This window comes from Carettochelys insculpta, chromosome 6 (assembly GCF_033958435.1).
Source record: "Carettochelys insculpta isolate YL-2023 chromosome 6, ASM3395843v1, whole genome shotgun sequence".
NCBI classification, from domain to species: Eukaryota; Metazoa; Chordata; order Testudines; family Carettochelyidae; genus Carettochelys; species Carettochelys insculpta.
In genome coordinates this window covers 63769035-63785441 of record NC_134142.1, presented here as the reverse complement: position 1 = coordinate 63785441, position 16407 = coordinate 63769035, and the positions used below count along the sequence as shown (strand labels likewise).

General features: G+C 48.7%; 1 protein-coding gene across 3 annotated transcripts in view; it reads left to right on the top strand.

The window, feature by feature from the left end:
- ZNF106 (zinc finger protein 106) overlaps positions 1 to 16407 on the top strand; it is a 90587-nt gene that overhangs the window by 12378 nt on the left and 61802 nt on the right. For all 3 annotated transcript variants that reach the window (XR_012645951.1, XM_074997069.1, XM_074997068.1), the window contains exons 2-3: positions 7640 to 7724; positions 8986 to 9047. Coding sequence is in view for 2 of the 3 variants with exons in the window: in XM_074997069.1 (XP_074853170.1) it covers positions 7671 to 7724; positions 8986 to 9047 (116 nt within the window). In the remaining variant the exon portion in view is untranslated. The remainder of the gene's footprint in view (positions 1 to 7639; positions 7725 to 8985; positions 9048 to 16407) is intronic.

The following is a 16407-nucleotide window of genomic DNA, read 5'->3' as shown; positions in this document are numbered from 1 at the left end:
GGTCTCCTGTCTCCTAGTCACCTACAGTATCTTCACCTAAACCCTGGAGTCTCTCTGGGTGCTTCAGCTCCAAGAGTCAGTCTGTCTCTCTGTAGAGACAAAACTGTTTGTGCCTTCCTGGCAACAGCCAATAGCAGTTGAACTCAGTTAGTATTTTTAGTTCTCTGTAGTAAGCAGCGCCCATTTGATGGGGCATTAAGAGAGAGCCTGAAACTCTTCCTGTAATCGTGTATAGTTACCATGATACATTTCAATTAGCCAAGGCAGATGCAATTTTAACTCTACTTGTTAAAAATCATTTTAATGTTACACACCTACTGGGGGTGGATAGCCATGCATACTCCACTGACCTCTTTGTCCCTATTAAATCCATGACACCCTCTTGCACTAATGCTTCAAATTAGCAGAATATGTATGCAATCTGTCACGCAATATCCTCTAAACGCTTATGGACATTATTCCATGAAACTACAAAGTAGATGGGTAAAAAATACTGGGGAAACAAAACTGGTCCTTACACAGGAGGAAGCCATGTATAATCAGTGTAAGGATTAGCACCTCTGCTTTTTCAATAATATCCTCATACTAAAATAATTTTTCTGAATTTTAAAGAGATGTCGTACTTGTGTTACTTGGCTCTTACAATGACTAACACCTGATTTGTGGTAGAAAGTGTGCTGATCAGGTACTTCCGTTCCAAGCTCCTGTTCTTGCATGCTTATTAACATACCATAAACTTATGCTTAAGTCTAATTTTTTTCATATTTGTTCTCAGCCTAAATTTGATTTTCTCTTGAAAATAATGGTACAATTTTGTTTGGCAATTTTACTTACATAAAAAGGTGAGTAGTTTTAAAAATGGTCTTTGAATAATTCCGGATACTTTGGTTCTAAAAACAAAAAGTCCTGTAGCATTCTTATCAACAAACTAGGCAAGTCCAACTTAAATCGCACTGCAATAAGGTGGGTGCATAACTGGCTGGCTGATCGCACCCAGAGAGTAGTTGTTAATGGTGCTCAATCCAGCTGGAAAAGCATAACAAGTGGGGTTCCGCAGGGGTCTGTTTTGGGACCAGTTCTGTTCAATATCTTCATTAATGATTTGGATATTGGCATAGAAAGTACGCTTATTAAGTTTGCAGATGATACCAAGCTGGGAGGGGTTGCAACTACCTTGGAGGATAGGGTCATAATTCAGAATGATCTAGATAAATTGGAGAAATGGTCTGAAGTAAACAGGATGAAGTTTAATAAAGATAAATGTAAGGTGCTGCACTTAGGAAGGAATAATCTGTTTCACGCACACAGAATGGGAAAAGACTGTCTAGGAAGGAGTACAGCAGAAAGGGACCTAGGGGTTCTAGTAGATCACAAGTTAAATGAGTCAACAGTGTGATGCTGTTGCAAAAAAAGCAAACATGATTCTGGGATGCATTAGCAGGTGTGCTGTGAACAAGACACGAGAAATCATTCTACCGCTCTACTCTGCGCTGGTTAGGCCTCAGCTGGAATATTGTGTCCAGTTCTGGGCACCCCAATTCAAGAAAGATGTGGAGAAATTAGAGAAGGTCCAGAGAAGAGCAACTAGAATGATAAAAGGTCTGGAGAACATGACTTAGGCTGAAAGAATTGGGCTTGTTTAGCTTGGAAAAAAGAAGATTGAGGGGGGACCTGATAGCAGTTTTCAGATATCTTAAAGGGTGTCATAAGGAGGAGGGAGAAAACTTGTTCTTCTTGGCCTCTGAGGAGAGAACAAGAGGCAATGGACTTAAACTGCAGCAAGGGAAGTTTAGGTTGGACATTAGGAAAAAGTTCCTAACTGTCAGGGTGGTCAAGTACTGGAATAAGTTGCCAAGGGAGGTTGTGGAATCTCCCTCGCTGGAGATATTTAAGAACAGATTGGATAGATGTCTATCAGGGATGGTGTAGATAGTGGTCGGTCCTGCCGTTGGGGCAGGGGACTGGACTCGATGGCCTCTCGAGGCCCCTTCCGGTCCTAGTGTTCTATGATTCTATGATTCTAAAGACTAACAAAAAGATTTACTAGGTGATGAGCTTTTGTGGGACAGACCCACTTTTTCAGATCTGGAAATTGTCAGAATTTTGTCTGGGTCAGTCCCACAAAAGCTCATTACCTAATAAATCATTTTGTTAGTCTTTTAAGTGCCACAAGACTGCTTTTCTGTTTTGTGAAGGCACAAAAATAACACTGTTACCTCTCTTTGATTGTAAAAGTTCACTTTGGCTTCTAATGTAGACAGGTTCATTTGGCCTGCAAGTGTCTAATAGCAATGCTCAGTTTATGACTCTCTTCACTAAGCTTTTCCATACAGGGATGATAAACTCTAGAAGACCCAGTCATGTTTTAATGCCTTTTTCAACACAGCAACCCCGATATGAAGACAGAGAGACATTTAATAATTCAAATAAAGTGTTTATGTACCTGTTAGTGTTTTTCATGTGTGCTAATTTTCCTTTGGAACAAGTGTACATAGTAAGTTTTTCAGTAAAGTAGGGATAATACACCAATAATGCACATTGACTAGATGATATACTTGGTACTCCTCATGACTGAGTCTCACATTCTTAAATGCACTCATACATTTATTTCAGTGTGATCAGGCCTGTGACTGAGTGTTGAAATGACCAATGGCCAGTGGGGAGATAATTCTGAGTTTTGGTTACACTGGATAGCTGTTAATGACACTTATTTACTACAAAATACTAAATTAGGAGGTATGGAGAGGTTTAAAGGATTTCCTATCATTTCATCAAATGCTGAACTAGAATGCAACTGTTGCTTAGGGCTGGTTCAGACATATATGGACTCCACCTGCAAAGCCTTTTGATTGGGCCCCACAACTGCAAAAGCCAAGATTCCATGTGTGTCCTAACCTACCCAACTATGTGCCTGAAACATCAAAGCCATGTCAGATGTTGCGGGTTTAATGCTGTCATAGAGTAAGAATAAATTTATAATTTCTGAACAGCACTATTTACTGAGGGAGTTTGGGGATTATTGGAAACTCCATGTTAAATTGGGTTGCTTATGACTGAATTTTGCACCATTGGTTAAACTGTCCTTTACAGAAAAGCTAGTCTGTAAAACAGCAACACTTCAAAGATGATTGGATAATGTCTTGTTTGCAAGGTTTTTGTAGGTCTGACAGCGTTAGCATAACGCTACCTGATATTTATTTTTCTTACCCCATCTGTTTTTTCACCTGTAAGAAGAGGGGTACTTTTTGCCAGTCATTGATCTAGAAATGGGCAATAGGCATGAGACGTTTTTCTTGTTTCATAGTGTTACTTGAGCTACGTCTACACTGGGATGCTACAGCGACATAGCTTATTTCGATGTAGCGAAATCGAAATAAGCTATTTCGACAAATAGCGTCTACACATCCTCCAGGGCTGGTGCCGTCGACGTTTAACGTCGACGTTGGACAGCACTACATCGAAATAGGCTCTGCAGGGGAGCGCCTACACACAAAAGCAGCCCAAATTGAAATAAGGATGCCGGGAACAGCTGCAGACAGGGTCACAGGGCGGACTAGCACTTCCGGGGCAAGAGCAAGCCACTCCCTGCAAGGGCCCCTCCCAGACACACTCAGCCTGCACAGCACGCAGTCTGCAGAGCCACAAGCACACACACCCCGTGAAGCACCATGGACCCCCAGCAGCAGTAACAGCAGCCGGAGGCCCACACACCTGCCCCTGGAGGAGCAGTGGCTGCCCTGCTCAGTGCCATGCAGGAGGCAGCTGACCATCTTTTATATGAGGAAGATGAGCTGTCCTCGGGGGATGAGGAAGCAGCCCCAGACCTTGCTGCCCTCCCAGGCACCCCACCCCCCCCGCCACACACGCTGCCAGCTGTGGAGATACCCCACAAGCACGGACTGGTGGGAGTGGCTGGTGCTCGGTGACTGGGACAACGACTGCTGGCTCCAGAACTTCTGAATGAGTCGGCAGACATTCCTGGAGCTCTGCCAGTGGCTCACCCCTGCCTTACGGCACCAGGACACCCCCATGCGACGTGCTCTCACCGTAGAGAAACAAGTCGTCATCGCTGTCTGGAAGCTGGCCACTCCAGACAGCTACCGATCCATAGGGCAGCAGTTCGGCATGGGCAAGGCCACCGTCCAGGCTGCCCTCGTGGAGGTAGGAGGAGCCAGGGGGAGGGCCAGACATGCCCTGCACACCCCTCACCGGTGCTCTCTCATGTCCTTCCCCTGCAGGTCGTCCGCGCAGTCAATGCCCTGCTCCTCCACAGGCTTATGCGGCTTGGGGACCCGGATGCTGCCATCGTGGGGTTTGCCAGCCTGGGCTTCCCAAATTGCTTTGGGGCTCTGGATGAGACCCGTATCCCCATCTGTGCCCCGGAGCACAGCGGAGGACGCTTCCTGAATAGGAAGGGATACCATTCCGTGGTCCTCCAGGCCTTGGTGGACAGCCGGGACGCCTCTTGAACATTTATGTTGACTGGCCTGGCAGCATCCACGACTCCCGGGTGTTCAGTAATTCGGGCCTGTGCTGCTGGCTGGAGGCGGGGACCTACATCCCCCAGCGGGAGATCCCTGTGGGGGACGCCACCATGCCCGTCCGCCTCGTCGCAGACACGGTATAACCCCTCCGGCCCTGGCTCATGCACCCGTACACGGGCCATGTCACAGCCAGCCAGGAGCGGTTCAATACGCGCTTGAACCATGCACGCCAGGTGGTCGAGCGCACTTTCGGCTGCCTCAAAGGGCGCTGGAGGTGTCTCCTCACCCACCCAGATGCAGGCCTCACCAACATCCCCCAGGTTGTGGGCGCATGCAGCGCACTCCACAACCTGGTGGCGAGCAAGGGAGAGGCCTTCACAGCCCAGCCGTGGGCTGTGGAGGCTGGCAGGGCCGACGTCCAGCCATCCGTTGCCCCCAGTCACCAGGTTGACCCTGAGGGAATCCGGGTCCAGGAGGCTCTGCGGGCCCATTTTGACCAGGCTGCGGGGTGAACGCTGGCAGGGCCAGCTGCGGGCGAGCCACCCACTGCACACCCCCATCCTCCATAACACTCCCTGCCCCCACGCCCACAACTCAGAGAACCTGAGAGCACCCCCACACACACACTTCTGCGCAATAAATGGAATTTTTTTTTAAACAAAACCATGCAACCTTGTATTAATTATTAACAGAAGAAGTGGGGAACTATGCACCTGGGGGGGCAGGTACAAAACAGGGGTAGAACAAAAACTGTTCACAAAGATGGGGGGAATATGTCCAAAGGGGGGGGGCTTTGGGGGGCAACGTCCTCGGCCACCCACCCCCTATTGTCCTGTGCCTGGTGTGGGGGGGTGCGACCCACGTCTCAGCTGGAGGCCCTGTCGAGGCTGGGTGGGGGCCAGGAGAACCAGCAGATAGGGCCGGGCGGTATCGGGAGGCCCATGGTCCCCCTTGGTGGCAGGCCCCAGGACGGCGGATGGTGAAGGGACGGTGGGCGGAGCGGCGGGCAGAGCAGCGGGGGGCGGGGCAGCCAAGTGCCACGTGATGTCCTGGAAAGTGTGCATGAAAGCCCCCCAAGCCTCCTGGCGCCAGGCCAGTGCTCGCTCCTGGAGGTTGAGCTGCCGCTCCTCCACCTGCAGGCGCCGCTCGGACACCTCCAGCTGACACCGGAGGGTGGCGAGCAGCTGGGGGTCCGTGGACGCCCGCAGATGGCTCCGCTGCTGTCAGGCTCGTCCTGGGGCTGGTCCGTGCTCCGCGGAGGGGCTGGCCTGGTGGGCTGTCCCCGGTGGGCTGTCCAGGACCGCTGATGCCGCGCTGGTGTTCTCCGGGCCCTCTGATGGTGCAGCTGCGGAACAGAGTGGGGAAGAAGAGTGGAGACAGCCGTTAGTCTGGGCCCTGATCCGTGGCCCTTATCCCCCCATCCCTCTGCTGCTGGTTCCCCATCCCCGTCCCCCGGAGATGATGATGATGATGGGTGTCGAACCACCCCCACCCCCGGGGGACCCTAGGTTCCGCTCCCACCCATCCCCAGGGATGGGGCATGGTGCTGTCCTGCTGGGGGGCAGGGGCTGATGGACTCTTCTGAGGGACATGCCACTGCTGTCCTCGGGGCCATGGTCATGTCTCTTGTCCCCTCCCCTTAACCCCGGGGGTGTGCATCAGGTGGGTACATACCTAACGGTCCGCTCCCACGGTCGGCGGACACCCATTGGGCGGACGCCCTGCTGGAGCTGTGGGAGGGGAGGGTGATTTGGAGCCCTCTGTCGCTGGAGGACTCCTCCTCCGGTGTCCCAGGGGTAGGCTTTTGGGGGGGCCCCTGGGGTGCAGGGCTGGCCTTTGGGGTGGACTTCGTCTCTAGGGCCTGCTGGGGCTCATCACCCAAGGTGTCAAGGGTGGCTGGGGGGGAGGAAGTGTACCGGGGGCCTAGGATGGCCCTGAGCTCCCCTTAAAAGGGGCAAGTGGCAGGGGCAGCCCCAGATCGGCTGGCCATGTCCCGGGCCCGGGCATAACCCTGCCGCAGCTCCTTTACCTTACTCTTGACGTGGTCAGAAGTGTGGGCAGGGTGACCCTGGGCAGCCAGGCCCTCGGCCAGCCGAATGAACGCATCCGTGTTCTGCCTCTTGCTCCCCATTACCTGGAGCACCTCCTCCTCGCCCCAGAGCCCCAGCAGGTCCCGGATCTCGGCCTCCATCCAGGAGGGGCCCCGCAGCCGCTTCCCCTGCTGGCTGGCAGGCTGGGAGCCCTGGGTCCCCTGGGGGGGGTGCCCTGTGGGTGCTTGGGGGGCTGTCTGGATGCCATGGGTGCAGGGTGGGGGGTTGGGGCTCTAGGAGGACATCCAGGCTGTGCTGCTGCCTGCACGAGCTCTCAGCTTCCTGCACAGGAACTCAGGGGGCAGGGAGCTTTAAGGGGCTGCTGCACATGGTTGCCATAGAGCTCAGGGGCTGGAGAGAGCGTCTCTCAACCCTTCAGCTGATGGCTGTCATGGAGGACCCCGCTATTTCGATGTTGCGGGATGTGGATTGTCTACACATGCCCTACTTCGACATTCAATATCGAAGTAGGGCGCTATTCCCATCTCCTGATGAGGATAACGACTTCGACGTCTCATCGCCTTACGTCTATTTCAACTTCGAAATACCGCTCTGCACATGTAGACGCAGCAGGCGCTATTTCGAAGTTGGCACAGCTATTTTGAAATAGCCGGCTAGTGTAGACGCGGCTTTGATGTCTTTTGACAATGAGAAGAAAACTGTCCTTATCCCATTACACACACAAATCTATCACCACCTGTTATAACTGAGATTGATATGAGCATGATGGCTGATCAAAATAGTTATTAAAGGCATTTTCTTTTATGGACATTTATTGCTTCAAACCCTACTTGTTTGTGGATCAAGAATCTCATTTCTGAATAAAATTGCCCTTTTTTCTTTTTCTTTGCTATGTAGTCTTTAGATGACTTCATAAAATAACAAGCGAGTGGAAAATGTAAGCGAGACGCATAGGTATGAATGGTGCTTTTTAAAGAGGAGGAGGAGACACCAGGAAATTTCAACCATTGTCCTCTTCTAAAAAGAAGCTCTTATTTTTAATATCTTCAAGGCAATTGGACTGATAGGAAACAGTGTTCAGGGTCTCTTTGTTTCTATTTTCAGGTTTGGGGTAAAAGCTGTCGACAGTATAGTCATGGCTCGGGAACGAAAATGCATACTGTGTCACATCGTATACAGCTCGAAAAAGGTAAAAAAAAAAAAAAAAAAATGATTTCTCAAGGCTAATTTTTTCTTTTTTGCATGTGAGCACCTGGCTATAAGCAGCATGGGAGACATAGTTTTTGCTTTAAAAAGGAAACTAGTAAGAACTTTCTTTGTATCAGGTCTGTAGAATGAAATGGAATTGTTCAAATACTTCATGATAGCTTCTTCCTCCAATGTGACGATATGTATTGGATATACATTCTTTAAGTATTACTAATATCTGTGTCTTGCAAATTTTAATATAACGTTTTGTATAACTTTAAGCTGTATTTCTGTACCTTTTTGCATTCAGAGTGTGTTTATGGTATCGTCCTTTTTTTTTTTTTTTTTTGTGTTGGGTCCTTATTTTTAAGTATGTCAGAAGAGTCTTGTTTTTCAGTTGAGGGAGTTCATTTTCTCATCATCACTCTTTATTGCATGTCTGCCAAATCCTGCACAGTAGATGAAAAATCTAAGGGGGGGGTGGAGCAGAAATCCTGTAGTGCTTCTCAGTGCAGTATCAGGCTATCTCGGAAACACTGATGACCTTTATTCTCATATCATTTTAATAGGGTGTTATTCTTATTTTATTAATTAGGATCTGAGAGGCAGAAAAAGAAGGATGACAATTTTTGCAAGGGTCTGTGTTCTAGGCAGGAAAGAAAAAGGATCTCCTGGGTTCCATTCCTGTTGTTTATCATGAATGTTCCTTTTCTAGCAGACATCTGCCTCATTCGCAGCATGTTATACAATGACTGCAGTAAATGAGTCGAAGTTGCTTCAAATCCAAAACTAATTCACTATCTATGCCTCAGTTCTGTCAGGAATGCACGCTAGATGAAATGGGTCCCTTAGAGTCAAACAATGTTTGCTGATATTATAACACTGTATCATTATGAATACACACCCTACGCCGCAGTTAAGCAACCCTAATATTGCAAATATTCTGATTTTTGGGTGTGTTTAATAGTTTTAGTTTGTCTTGTTACTAAATATGTTTTTAAAGAAATAATTACTGTAGAAGGGAGTGGAACACACTGAAGTCAGCACCCTTGGCTGATTCCATGTGCAATGATCTGCTTCTACTTTCAGAGCTCTGCTTGCCCTTTCTGGAGATCTGCTTCCCATGAATCCCAAAAATCTTCAAAGTACTGTAACTATTTGCATGTCAATCTCACAGAAATCAGACGGAAAAGACCTGTTAGAGCAGAATGCATCGTCATGAAGAGTAGAGTGAATCATGAGTTGGGTTTTTTCTTTTGTAGGAGATGGATGAACACATGAGAAGCATGCTTCACCACAGAGAACTTGAAAACCTGAAAGGAAGGTATGTGAATGATCATGTAAACTGCCTTTCAGTGCAGTTTACACGTCACAATTTTTAGGAACTAAATTGCCTTAAGCACCACTCCTATAGCCCCCATTCGCCAGTTTCCAATTGTAAGCTGTGAGAATAGGGGTAAGGAGCAGTGCATGGAGATCCCCTGCCCCAAAGGGGCATGCAGAGAGGCACTTGCCACTTGCACTTGCAGGAGCAGAGCGGCTGGGGCTATGGCAAGCAGGAAGATGGCCTGAACACCCTGCAGGGCCACAGGATGTTTTCCTCTGGCCTTGACCGGGAAGGTCAGGATAGGCTGAAGAAAAATGCTTGGTGGGCCAGATCTGGGCCTCATTTTGCTCCACCTCCCCAACCTAGTACAGTAAGGTCTCAGAGTACACGACCCTGCTCTTATGTGTCCAACCCCAATTCCTACTGTAAACCATGTACCATGATTTCCAGTTCTGCTTAGGTCATTCCCCCTGCCCTGTCTCAACCTCCCTCAGCTCCACATGGCCACAGAGCAGCTCCCCCCCCCAGCTCCACTCACCACCCGTAATCTGCTCCAGCTCACCCCACATGCCCATGCCTGGCTCTGTCTTACCACCACTCTCACATGGCTCCAGCTCACCCCCCAGCCCGGTTTAAACCGTCCACAAGCAGCTCTGATTCAAGTCACTGCTGCCCCCTGTGGCTCGGGTGCAATCCCCCTTCTGGCTCACAAGCCGCCCACTCGTCTCCCTGCCCTGCATGGCTCCAGTGCAACCCCCCTGCTGGCTCACAACCCACCCGCCTCCTTCCCCCTGCAGCTCTGATGCAACCCCCTTGGCTCACAAGCCACCTGCTCATCCGCCTGCCCCACGTGGCTCCAGTGCAACCCCCCGACAGCTCACAAGCTGCCTGCCTCCTTCCCTCTGTGGCTCCAGTGCAACCCCCCCAGCTCACAAGCTGCTCGCTTTCCCCCTCTGCCACCCCGCATAGCTCTGCTGCGAACCCCCCTGGCTCACAAGCCATCCTCCTCCTTCCCCTCTCCCGTGGCTCCAGTGCAACCCCTCGGCTCTCAAACTGCCTGCCCAGCCAGCCACCCACCCCCGCCCCGTGCAGCTCTGGTGCAGCCCCCCTGCCAGCTCACCACCCACACACAGCTCTGATTCCGGCTCAGCTCCCTGTCACCCTGTAGCCCAGCCACGATCCATGCTCAACTCCACCACTCACCCCCCTGCAGCCCTAATCCACCCCAGGCTTAACCCTCCCCAACTGCCACCCTCAGCCCAGGACTTACCCTTCTGCTGCTGCTTCCCCGGCTGCAGAACATGTGTTCTGCCCAGTAAAAAGCTGGACCCCCACTTTACGCGAAATATGAGTATATGTGAGGGTGCGTGGAACCTTACTGTAGATAAAGATCCCATCTGTGAACAGAGCCCCATTTTTATGGGTGAGGTGCAAGCACATATTGAGAAATGTTCCTTGCCTGAAGAGTTTACAATATCATTAAATCAGAATGGTGAATGACAGGAGGAGAAATGGGCACAATGAGTTGAGATTACTTGCTGGAGGTTGTACAGAAGTTCAATGGCAGAGGTGAGAGCAGAATCTAGCTCACCTGGGTCCCAGCCCAGTGTCAGGTTTACAGCAGCACACAGCTTTTCACCTTCAAATAGAGTATTTGTGCGGTATGACTTCCTTTTTTTTTTTTTTTTTTTTTTTTTTTTTTTTTCAAAAAAAAATGGGGGGGCGGGGAAGAAAAGGTTATATTGGGACTCCCTCTTAGACTTTTTTTTCCCCACTGACTGATCCAGTTCTGGGAGAAGACTTCATCCAATTCTCTGGGGTCCAAAGAACTCAGTTTGACTTTGGATTTTGTCACTCTCATTCCTCTAGGTCACATATAGGAAAGCTGTGTGAGTTGATCTCGGAGAGTATAGGAGGTAGCATACATCCAAAGTTACGCACACAATCTCTTCCTTTGTATGCATTTACACATTACATTGCACTTGCTGTTCATTAAATCACACTTGTTTGACTTGGTTTAGCTAGGTTTCACTTGGATACTTTGCGGGAACCAGTCCCTGTGCACTGTTCTCTGTCCATGTGCTGTTCATTTGGAAACCAATCTTTACATTGCAGGTTTATCTTATCCATAGTCACCAACAGTGTATTGCTGCTTATCCTAGTTAGGACAGACATCCTGTCAAGCTCCTATTTACAATTTAACTTTTCATTCACTCACCCAGTTATGCCCACTGAAAACTGAGGCAAGTTAACTTGTGTCATGCCAGGTCTAAGGCATATTTAAAAATGAACCCCAAAAATACAGATGATCCTTCACTCTCAAGTAATAATGTCCAACTAGTGTGGTAGTGAATAAATCTAAGGTGTCAAACTTCAAAATAGCAAAACTAGCATCTTACCAGATGGGGAAAATGTGCCTGAGGATAGGTCTACACAAGGGCAGCAAGTAGGTTTCAGATATTCAGTTCTAGCAATGGCAATTGTGTAGCTAGAATTGATGTCTGAAATTGAATTACCTGACCGTCTTCACCTCAGGAAGGTCGGGAGAGTTTTTCCCATTATTCCCATTGACCTCCCTTACTCCTCAACTGCCAGTCCCAGACAGATTGATTTCCTGCATCTTTACCAGCTGTGCTAAATCAAACTCTGGAAGATCAACCTTGACTGGGTTGATCTTCTGCTTAGTATAGAGAGAACCTGAGACAAGTTTTGATGGCTCTATGGGGAAGCTTGATTATTTTTTCAGCCCACCCTTTGGATGGGAAGAGGACACTGTGCAGTAAAAGATGTAGTGCAGTGTTTGCTCAACACCATCCCCTGTTCTTTTTTTTTTTTTTTAATCTTCCTTGTTCATTTCTCTGATTCTTTTTCTTCTAATCCTGCTGTTCTCATACCTTTCTGAATCATCAGTGATGCTTTTAAAAACCATCTCTTCACTCTGTTGTCTTTCCCCACTCTGCCATATGTCTCTTTTGAGAATAAGAGAGTCCTGAAATTGTGTCTGGAATCAAAAGTTCCTTACTACTATTTCTCATCTGCTCTCATTCTTAGCAATAGAGGACATCTGTTCTGCTGGTGAACAGCTGAGAAGTGGTTGCTCAGATACCACTGTGTCTAAAGTTAATGTTGATGAAGTTTCTCAAGCTTCTGTGTTCTGGCTGGTTTTTTTTTTTTTTTTTTAAATTCCTTTTAGTGATTCTTCTCTATAGCATGATGATTCTGAATCTTTTTGGAATTGCTGAGGCTGGGTTAGATTCAAGAACTAAAGATGGTGCTGATGGTAGCTTGAAAAAGTCCTAATTTTCCACTTTGTGTTTGGATTTCTAAGTCACAGTTTCCCTCATCTGACAATTCCTCTTTGTTCCAGTTGAAATTTCAAGTCCTGCCACTCTTCAGCTTAACACCAGCTAGCAATTTAATTCTTTAAAAATACATATAATATACACACACGTTCTAGAATTGCTTCAAAATGAATCCTCCGCTTTGTGTCATAAATTTCCCCTCATCAGATTTATCCCAACGTTCTTCAGCGTGGGGGGGACGAGAAGGGTAGGGGTGTGGTGTAGGGGGTTTTGTTTAGGGGCTTTTTGGTTTTGTTTTATGTAACTACGTGCCTTTCATCACTTTTGACATCTGAGGATTAGCTCACCTGTTCAATTTAATATTTAATTCAGGATTTTCACCCTGGTGTATTCTTTATGAAATCTTGGTTTTAGAGGAAAAGGAGAAGTTCAGATTTCCATAGTGTCTGATCATTGAAATGCCAAAAGATTTAAAAATGTTGTAGTTTGATGCCAAGAAAATGGAAGAGCTGTAAGGACATGCTTTAATGTCAGTCTTTCGTTCTTCTGTAAAATTGTTTTCATCACTTCTGATTTAGAGCTCTTCCTATACAAAAGGGGTCTGTGGTGTAGCCAACTTAATTCTTATACACATTGAACTTCTGTAATCTGGAATAGTCTCGTCTGGCAACATCTGTAATATGGCATGATTTTAGTTGCCTGGATGACCACTTATCTTGAGTGTGATCAAGTTTCCCATGGTCCCATAAACTTTGTTTACAGCCACCAGTTCTGTGTCTCAGTTGTTGGTGCTGTTATTTACCCTTAAATGTCTTGTAAGAGCCCAATAAGCAGTGGAAATGTTGGTAATGTTTTAGACAGTACATACACAGTGTGCCTGTGGTCTGGCAAATGCTCTTGTTCAGCACAGGTTAGACCCCGAGGGTGCTGAACACGAGAGGCTCAAACTGTACTCGAGAATCAGAATGGATGGTAAATTGTTTAGTTTACTATTTAGAATCTTTCTTTCTGTTTCTTAATTTAAAGTGCTAGAAGTCTATCCAGACACCACAAATGATGTAAAAGATATGGGGTAGGTCCCAAGAAGGAGACTTGAAGCAACCTCATAAACCTCAGTACTTGGACTAGCTGTTATAGGGGACAGAGAGCTACTTTGTTATCATGGGTCACATTAATATGACCAATAGGTTTCAGGGTTAACAGTCTAGTTATATGAGTCAGTTCACATTTTAGAGTTTGCCAGCCAAGGTAGACACAACTGCATTGTATACACCTTGTTTGTTTTTTAAAGTTAACTATGTAAGTAAGAGGGCAAAATTATAAGTGAAAATATAAAATTCTTGAGCGCATTTGTATGGCAGGAGGTGAATTCTGTAATGTATGTTGCCCTAGTGAAGTACATGGGTCCCTGGCTATAATTTCACTTTCCAGAGAGATGATCATATTTTCTAAGAATTCTGTTTGGAAAATAATTCAGAAAACTCTTTTCAGAGTGGTGTCTGCCTCAAAGACTTTGCTTGAGCCTTCACATCTTGCCTTAAAAACTAAGTCTCTTCATTTGGGTTGGTTTTAGCATTTTGTCACTCATCACATACATTCCTGTAACTTCAAATTTTCTGCAGTGTTGTCCCTCACCTGGTTTCCCAGGTTCTGCAGAACTGTGCATCCGTCAGGAAGGGGTGAAGGCCCAATGCTTTGCCTTCCCTCTCCAATCCCTGCTCAGGATGCTGGTGAGGCCACAGGAAAAACCCCTGGTGGCTGCATGAAGTCACAGTGACCTTATTTGAGAAATGCTGCTTAAGGACTGCTAAGACTTAAGCTGCCACTATCTATCTTTTTCTTCTTGAAACCACTACTTAAGTTTTTAAATGAAAACTTAAATTCCGACGAAAAGTCACATTGACATGGAGACTGCTAAGCCCTCAGGTATACAGTTCTTCTTCGAGTGTCCCCGTGGGTGCTCCACAATAGGTGACGGGCTTCCCCAGCGCCGCAGATCAGATCTTCCAAGCAGTTTCTGCCGGACCGCGCATGCGCCGGCGCGCGCCGCTCCCGTGCGTGCTCCTGGCCATGTGCGCGATCCGGTCCCTGCCAGTTCCTCTTAACCGCCGTCGGCTGCAGACGGAATCCGACTAGGCTAAGGCCAAATAGCGTATTCAACGACTTTATCTGTTTTTCTTTAAAAGTTTTTCAGGTACTTAGGCTACTACGAGTTAGCCGGTTGTTATTTTGCAAAAAAAAACCAAAAAACAACAACAAACAAACTACGAGCGGGACAGCTTCAGTCCAGTCCCAGTAACAAGCGCCAGAGGCCAGGAGCTACGGCCATCAGCCCTCCTGCTGAGGCAGGCCATCGGACAGGGAAAACAGCACAAAGAAGGTGCTAAGTACCCGTTTAAAAACTCAAAGACTCACCAACAATGTCCTCTTCAGGCTTTAAAAAATGTGAGTCCTGCCGAGAGGCGATGCCAGCGTCTGATGGGCACAGTCTATGCATAAGGTGCCTGGGGGAGTCCCATGTGGCACAGAAATGCGCCTTCTGTGCTAAATTAACAACCAGAGCACAGAGAGACAGGGAGATGCAGATTAAAATGCTGCTTCTTGATAAGGCCCTCCAGCCAGACGTGCCGGAGCGGCCGCAGCAAGAGGGACCCTCCGGGGCCCTTAAAAGGAAAGCTGCCTCCCTCACTCCATCAGCGCAAAAACGGAGGAAAGTCTTTCCAGCCCGATCCCTGCTGGCAGCAACAGTGAGCGGGACGGGAGGAGCGAGCAGCCCCCAGCCGCAGCAACAGCTGATCGGCGGCGGCACGGAGAGCCACGTGGAAGCGGCTCAGCCTCCGATAATCAGCCAGCCGCCCCGCACCGCAGGCAGGGCGGTGGCTAAACAAGCGCCGGTACCGGCGGCACCGCAGGCAGCGGCACCGACCCCCAGGGAACCGGCGGTGCAGAGCGCGCAGGAACGTAGCCTGCAGGCGCAGAAGGACACCGCACGTGCGGCACCGCCTTCGAGCGTGCCTAGCATGGTGCCGACGGGGCCGGGATCCCCCGCGCGTCAGGGGGCGGAGTTACCTCCCTTAGGGAGGGGAAAGGCTGCACACAAGAGGAGGCACTGCAGCCCCTCTCCAGACAGGGCTGTGAAGCTCTTTTCTCACAGCCCTCCGCTCATGTTGCAGACTCCAACCAGAAGGCAGGGGTCCCCCCTAGCCTACCCGGAGCCCCGTTCTCCTTTCCTGCAATCAGCCTCCCCATGGCTGGCACCACCCTCACCCTTCCTGGGATTTGAAACGCTGGACTATTATGCAAAATCGCTCTCTCCAGTGTCTCGACGATCCCCCTCTCCCAGACACAGAGGGTACGTGCAAAGGGAATGGTCAAGGTCACCTTCCCAGGAACAGTGCCTATACTGCCATGGTCGTCCCTACCACGCGGAGCATGGACACCATCGGCAATCTACCAGGGAAAGATCCCCACACACTACCTCGTACCCCCGAGGGCAATCGCGATCGGGGACAGAGACTCAAGCATCCCAGGGGGGACTGGCCGTGGACCCACGAGATTTTCCCTCGCAAACCTCCAGCGAGAGGGCGCACCATCACCATCAAGAGCCGGAAGGGTCCAAAGAAATGTACCCCAGCGGTTCCTCGTTTTCCTCCCTGGATGAGGCCACGGCCTTAGGGGACGTCCATCCTAAGGACGATCTCAAACAGTTTCAGGAGCTGTTTAAGAGGGTAGCTTTCACGCAAGGCATCCAGACAGCACAAGTGCAAGAGAAACATCATAAGCTCCTTAAAAATTTGAGCTCCCCGGCCTCCTCCAGAGTAGCAATACCGCTTGATGAAGCGATCTTGGAGTCCGCCACTACCATATGGCAGACCCCTCCAACTATTCCGCCTGTCCAAAAGAGAGCGGATAAGAAATACTTCGTGCCGGCGAAGGGCATGGAGTTCTTGTTTAGCCACCCCGAGCCAAACTCCTTGGTGGTGGAGTCCTCGCAACAAAGATTAAAAACATCTCAATTTAAAACAGGGGGAACGGACAGAGATGCCAAGAAGCTA